This window comes from Antennarius striatus, chromosome 2, assembly GCF_040054535.1.
Source record: "Antennarius striatus isolate MH-2024 chromosome 2, ASM4005453v1, whole genome shotgun sequence".
In the NCBI taxonomy this organism is placed as follows: Eukaryota; Metazoa; Chordata; class Actinopteri; order Lophiiformes; family Antennariidae; genus Antennarius; species Antennarius striatus.
This window is the reverse complement of record NC_090777.1, coordinates 29660001-29667500: the sequence shown is the minus strand read 5'-3', so window position 1 is coordinate 29667500 and position 7500 is coordinate 29660001. Positions and strand designations below refer to the sequence as shown.

The window sequence follows — 7500 nt, the reverse complement described above, 5'->3', positions numbered from 1 at the left end:
CCTGTGAGTCAGAGCGCCAGAGGAACCATGTGTCAGCGTTGGGTTAGAAGTAGGTGAGGTGTCCTGACATCTAGTTCTCGTGGTGAATGACTGAGTTACGTTCCATCACAGGTAATCTGGGTTAACGACGGGTTTGGACTCACGACGTCTTGGGGTGTATCGCTCCGGTCCTCTCGCAGTCGTAGATGATGAAGCTCCCAGATACCACAGATGTGCCGTTCACTTTTATCGCCACAGAAACAGTCCGATGATCTGGACAAACAAAGGCGTATAAATAACACGTGTCAAACACCGCGATGGTATCGCTGTCATAACACCAACACCACCGCCAGACGCCCCGGTGCCACCGCGGCCGGGCGGCGTTTTGGGAGATGAAAAGGGAAATTGCATTTGTTCTAACAACACGACATCTTTTATATAAATCAGAGTGTAACTACACAGACCTCACCGGGACGTGAAAAAAGTAGAACCTCGACATACGAGCTGTTTGAGAAACGAGACGTCAAACTGTCATTATTTTTGTTTGACATACGAGCGAAAATCCGAGATACGAGTCGTGTTTCAGGACACCACTGCTAGTCGGCGGATGGATACGACATCAGTGAGACCGGATCTCGTTCTTTACCACTTGTTGGCGGATGGATACGACATCAGTGAGACCGGATCTCGTTGTGGTTGGTGGAGTAAAGACATAACTCCGGTGTTGTCCTGCCTTTTGTATGTCTTTTCATTCTTTATCATTGTTTACGTAACTTATATATAATTAATTCTACACAGGTGAAGTCTGAATGTCTATTGGTTGATAAAATTAGGTTTTTTTCCTCATATTTTAGGGGGTTTGGTTTTTTTTTTACATGGCTGGAATGGATTAAAATGATTTTACTTATTTTAAACCATTAAATACTTTTTGACGTACGAGCTCAGTCACAGACGGGATTGAACTCGTATTTGGAGGTACTCCTTTATGTGGATGCCTGCTCTCAGTCTCACCTGTTCCAGGGAGGATGGGGTGGTAGTTTTCCTTGGGGAGGAGGGGACACGTCTGGATCTGAGCGGGACCGTAATCCAGGTGCACTGTGGCGGCAGTGGAAACACCCGGCCCGTATTCACACTCCACCCGGGAGCCAATCAGATCGGGAACGGTGCCATTAATCAGAATGCCAACATCCTACGACAGAGCCAGATATAGGAGCATGAATATGGATAATTATTCTCCAGCACACACACACACACACACACACACAAACACACACACACACACACACACACACACACACACACACACACACAGATGACATTGAAGTGTCGTTAGCCGTTAGCCTTTACGGAGCTCTACTTTAAATTTGTTCTGAAGTTCATGGAGATAAAAAGAGAAAGTGAAGCGTGATGTAGAAGCAGATGGCGTGGTGTTACATTCACATCTCCATCAGACACGTGATGAACATGACAGATGTATGATGTGAAACATAGCACCTCTCAGACAAGACTGGATTTCAGCTAAATGATTTCAATGTGAGAGAAAATCTGAGGAGGGGGGGGGCAAAAACCGTTAAAGAGGGAGGGAGAGTGAGATGAAGCGGCCCACAAACATGTGCTAACACGTCTTAAAAATCTGTCCATTGTTTAGCGGAATTGATCATTTCCTGTCTGCGGACCGACATCCTGCCTGCTGCTTCCTGTTTGCTGGGACAACCTTGAGCTCAGCTTCCTGTGGCTGTGAAGGAAGAGCCAGCAGCGGGTAGGTCTACTGCAGGCCAACTGACCTACATTATAAATAAATATCAGCAATTACTGAGCCAATTAATAACCTGTCGTCTCTCAGCCTCATCCAATTATAAAGCTGTAATTAAAGGTGAAATGCATTCAGAGAGAGTCAGATAATGATCGTGTTGTGATTGTGCGTCGGTCACACGATGTACCGACAGACACAAACCAGTGAGAACAACAGTTTACGTGTCGCACCACCAGTGACAGACCCACCAGAACGCATCACCCGGCCAGCATTGATTAAAATCAGACCGCTGCCGTCGTGTCACACTTGTTATTCGACAGTTCCTGCGAGACTTGAATCCATAAATTACAAGATGTAATTGAAGTGGAGAAGATAGATCTGGACATGTCGTGGAAGTGAAGACGTTTGTCTGCTCAGACGTGTGTTTCGGGCGTGGTGGGAAATGATTTGTGTCTCTTGTTAGTTGTAAAATATTCCCCTGAAAGTGAGGCGTAAATACAACATGTGGTTTATTCTAAATGTCAAAGTTTCCTCTGAACACAAGAAATGACTTCAATTTTGTAATGAGAGAAGATTCACACCGACAGACACCAACATCCGCTCTGAAGGCAGCAGCAAACCAGAAAAGACAAATAAAAGAACCACCAAACGCTGTTTTGTTTTGCACAAAAACTCTTGGATGTGTTTTGCCGCCGTCACACTGATGCTAGAATTGTTTTCCAGGAGCGGTTCTCGCGGTTTTCTTGCATCTGTTTTGTTTGATGAAGGTGTTCTTCAACGGTACCCTTGAAGACAAACCCCGTTTGGTAACCCTGGTGATGTTCCTGACACTGTTGTCGCTTCTAGAACCGAGCTCAACACCCGGTTAGAATTAATAAATAGAACTGATTTGGAATACGACAACACTTGTCAATGTGGGAGACCACCAGACCCATTAGAGCGTCTCAGAGACGCCGCTGTACATCATTCAAAGTCAACCGTTCAGCAGCCGGACGCAGCTCTGCTCCTTGAGCTCTTCAACAAACCAAGCAGAACTAATTCATCTGAGAACCAAAGTGTTTTTCTGTCTGTCATGAATAAATCAGATGTTAAATAAATCCAACGTCAGTTAGAGCCCAGTGTAGAGGATGTCGTCAGATTCACGGTAACAATCAAATATAACATATAGAAAATAATAGTTACAGATATCTTCTCAGTCACTTGAAGCTGAGGATCCTTGTGATTTTACTACGTAACAAAGTTAGTTCCTTGATGCTCCCACGTGTACAACACCCTCACTGAACCATCACCATATAAAATCTCTGTGTTCCTGCTCTACACACCAGACCACTGACCCCCCATTGAGCTCCGAGGTACGAGCTGCTCGACAGACAAGTTACTGAGATACGAGTCGTGGCTCTGTCCATTCAAATTCCAGATAAGAGTAAAGACGTAACTCGTGTGTTCTCGAGACTTGTGTTTCTTTCATTATTTTCTTTATCATTATTTACGTAACATATATAATTAATTATACACAAGTGAAGTCTGCGTGTCTATTGGTTGATAAAAATCTGTTTATTGTTTCATAATTTTGGGGGTTTGGAACTTTTTTTAAGGCTGGAACAGATTAAAATGATTTTAATTATTTTAAATAATTAAAATGTAAAAAAAGATACCAGTCTAACGGATTAAACTCATATCTGGAGGTTTGACTGTATTATGAAGACATCACGATTGATTTTTTTTTGACCACATGGTAAAACGTCCCGTCACAAACACATGAAGCTGAGATGAATTTGCATTGAAGGAGCTGATCTCACCTTTATGTCTGCAGAGATGCTGATTTCTGGGGGGGTGAGGGTCATGGAGGGACATTGCTGGGGGCCGTCGCTGATGCCGATCCAGGACCGCGGCAGCAGCGCCTGACCACACTCCTTCTGGATGGTGCATCTGGAAATAAAATGACAGTTATCATATTTACGGTCACACGTTTAGGGTCTGATTACATTACAGGACAAAGAGACGGGAATATTTGATTTTCTGCAGTGAATATGTCACGAGAAATTTATGACATGACAAAAACTAACAATAAATCCAGATGCTTGCGTGGATTCACATTCATCAAGGTCATCACTGGAGCAAATGGAGTTCTATTTACCCCTCATCCGAGAGGCTTCCTGACTGGTGGGGGGATTCAGACGGAGAGCTTTGCCGACATTTGGTGCAACTTGACCAAAATCATACATAATAGACACATAATTGATTATCAGCTACAGCTAATATCCAATCAATCAGAATGGCTTTTGAAATCGGAGCCTTAGAATAAACATGTGGAGCTCTGTAAGGACAAACTTTTGCGCTCCCATTTCTCTGGAGGAGTTGACAAATTCTCTCCAGCGGGTTTCACGGTCTGCTGGCCACAGATTTATGAGGTGCTCTCGTCTCCTAACGCCACATTCACAACTCAGCTGTCAGTTTGTCTGGATGAACTGGAGAGACTACTTGACTCTAGGTCACGCCTGCTGCTATGGAAACCGTCTGACAAGACACCAAGATCAGGGGCCAGGTACTTATAGTGGAATAAAATGCAGAAAAAGGCAGTGTATTTTATCCCTAGTAATACATTTATCTCTTATTTGTATGGATTTGCATGTAAAGAATGAGCCCAAATGTGGGAATCATGAATGTCAAGGACAGGAGACGAGTGGGGGGGGGGGCGTTCAAAAGGCAAGGTGACCCCCCACTCTGTCTTGTGTGTCTCTAATGAACTCCACTGGCCACTGGCGGAGTTTATCCGACAGGAGGACAGAGTGACCTCCGAGAGAGGAGAAACCAAAGAGAGGCGGCTTCGCAGCATCCCAGTCTGCCAGATAATGAGTTTGGCACATCCCAGCTCCCTCTCACACTTCTGTCGTTGTTTGAAAATAAAAGTGTGTGTCTGTGTGTCCACACGCCTCTAAGCGTAAGTACAGTATTTGTTCCCAGAGAGTGAAAGTCCACATTCAGCCCCATTGGCACCGAGGGACCGACAGGGGCCGTGAATCCAGCTGCTGAACCCGGCTAAAAATAGAACAGAGTGGCTCTGAAGCCACAGAAAAATCCCCTTGACACACACACACACACACACACACACACACACACACACACACACACACACACACACACACACACACACACACACACACACACACACACACACACACACACACACAAACATCCTGAACAACCTCACTAACTCAAACACGACCTCGGCCTTACAACTAGTGGAACGCAGCAGAAACGTTCGACCCGTTTCAGTATTGATTCTGAAATTCCTCCCTCTGGGTTTTGCCTGAAACTTTTTGTCACAGCTGCTGCCAACATGAAGACCTGAGCAGATAAAAAAACATCAATTCCTTCATATATCATTTTGAAGATATTGAATAGACTTTCTTGTTTCTCTTCCGAGAATAAATTTGAACAACTTTAGTGTTCACTGGAGATCTTAAGCAACATTCCATCCATACAGTTACCATAGAAACACATCATAAACATGAGAAAATCTACTCAAAATATGAATGAACACAGGTACAGATGGCTGCATTTCAAATAAAGTCCATCAACATACAAATATTAATCATAGCTTTGTCTAGAAAACCATTTCATTCACCAAACACGCATCATGTTGAACTTTTGCTGCACCAACAGGTTCTTTCCCAACACGAGCATACTGATGCTACCATGTTAGCATGGACAACACCCTATATTCTTGCTCCATGTTTGTTGAATCGACAAAAATATGTTAAATTCTTTCCTGAAACAGGATGATAGCAATAAAGTAATTAATTACATCAGGAAATATCCAAACCACGCTAAGGCCTGATGAAGCTTTAGGGGCTAACGTTCAGAACTGGTCACTTTTCACTCAAACAATCCATAGTTTTTGTTTATGATCCCTACAGTAGAGAATAAAATGACATCTGTAACATTATGAAATGGACTCATATTTCCTCTTTAGGTACAAAGACTCACTGCTGCTGTCCTCCTTAATATAATAGTTTCAAAAAAAGTTGGGACATAATGTGGAATAAATACAGACTGCAGTAGTTTGAAAGTCCTTTTTAGTCTCCAGCACAAAGGTGATATTTAACTGATAAACATGTGCAAATGGTTCCTTTAATCTGGAGGGAGACAGCATTCTGTTTTTCACCCAAAGGAAAGCACAACCCTGTGTGCCGAGGATGTTACTCAGAAAACACACCTTTGTTTTGTTCTATTTTTCTTTCTCAAAAGTAGCGTGAGCAGATGAAATAGTGGAGCTAGCAGCAGGTAATAAACCTGAATGTTTGAGAAATGCAACGCTTCACTTATATAAAAAACATCACAATAACAATCAGCAACAATGATACGAACCATTGTAGCCCATTATTCATCACAAAAAGCATCAACAAACCTCCAATATATGATGCAAAAAACATAATAAGCATTAAATGAATTCAAATATATAATAATGAACACCAAATGTAATTAATTTAGTAAATATTTCCTTTACAAATCCAAATATAAAAAGTAATTCATCGACAAGTCAATGCAAGGGGCCTATTTAGTCTTTCAACGATAGAGACTACAGCTCCCATGATGCCTGGCGACAAACCAGGAAGCACAACACACAAATCAGACCCAACATTGTAAATCTGAAGAAACCAAACAATGACGGACACAAACGGGACGTTTCTTCACTTCATCAGCCAGTAAACCGTTAGAATTCCACCACAGCAACACGTGATGACGTCATCACAAACAGGAAGTAGATGCAAACAGAGCAGGAGCAGACAGGTGACATCATAGAGCAGACAGGTGACATCATAGAGCAGACAGGTGACATCATAGAGCAGACAGGTGACATCATAGAGCAGACAGGTGACATCATAGAGCAGACAGGTGACATCATAGAGCAGACAGGTGACATCATAGAGCAGACAGGTGACATCATAGAGCAGACAGGTGACATCATAGAGCAGATAAGAAACAATGAATCACAGGACTCACCACTTTACTGCAAACCTGGTCAAACCTGAGTTTAGTGAAAACTCTTCCTTATGACTGGTCAGAGGTCACATGGCCCTACTGCACACCTCCCTCTTAAAGAGACAGTACTTAATAGACTACTGAATTACCTGTAGCAATATGTAAAGAATATACAGTATATATAGTTTGTAAAGAATTAACAAACTGCACAAATAACAAAGATGTTTCTGATCCACGACTCACACCAAACGACACAGAATCTATAGATACAGCAGCAAACTGAGTCAACTGGAACCTGTTCTCCCAAACATATGGGCCCCATGTGGTGACAGAAGGGTGTCGGTTCTTACAGCTCTGACGCCTGACATCATGGGCATTCACTCATTTTTCTTTTCAGTTCATTCAATCATTCCATCTTGGTTTTGTTTGTTCCTCCAGACGCTCAGAATGTGTTCATATGATCGAATGCAGATGGTGAAATCCTCAAATTCCTTGTAATTGCGTGTTCACTGTTGGAGTGTTTTCACACCGTGATGAACTTCTCTCCGTCTCAGTCTCCTTTTATGCCTTGTTCACGTTGAGCTAAAATACGGTTTGACTCTTTATCTGTGGAAGAGTCCATTCATGTGTTTTTAAACTGTTTTCCAGTCTTTTTTTCTACATGCTCAAACTTTGTTGACACGTTCTTCGCATAAAATTCAGAAAAATCATTGACTAAACAACATTGAGGAGATGCAGCTTAACACAATCATCAAAATTGGATTACAAAACTACAATATTTT

At 42.5% G+C, this 7500-nt stretch overlaps 1 protein-coding gene across 1 annotated transcript in view; it reads right to left on the bottom strand.

Moving 5' to 3' along the window:
• plxnd1 (plexin D1) overlaps positions 1-7500 on the bottom strand; it is a 65113-nt gene that overhangs the window by 46644 nt on the left and 10969 nt on the right. Inside the window, exons 5-7 of the mRNA XM_068329375.1 lie at positions 3532-3661; positions 991-1168; positions 144-252 (exon numbers count right to left, since the gene is read on the bottom strand). Of these exons, the coding sequence (XP_068185476.1) occupies positions 144-252; positions 991-1168; positions 3532-3661 (417 nt within the window). The remainder of the gene's footprint in view (positions 1-143; positions 253-990; positions 1169-3531; positions 3662-7500) is intronic.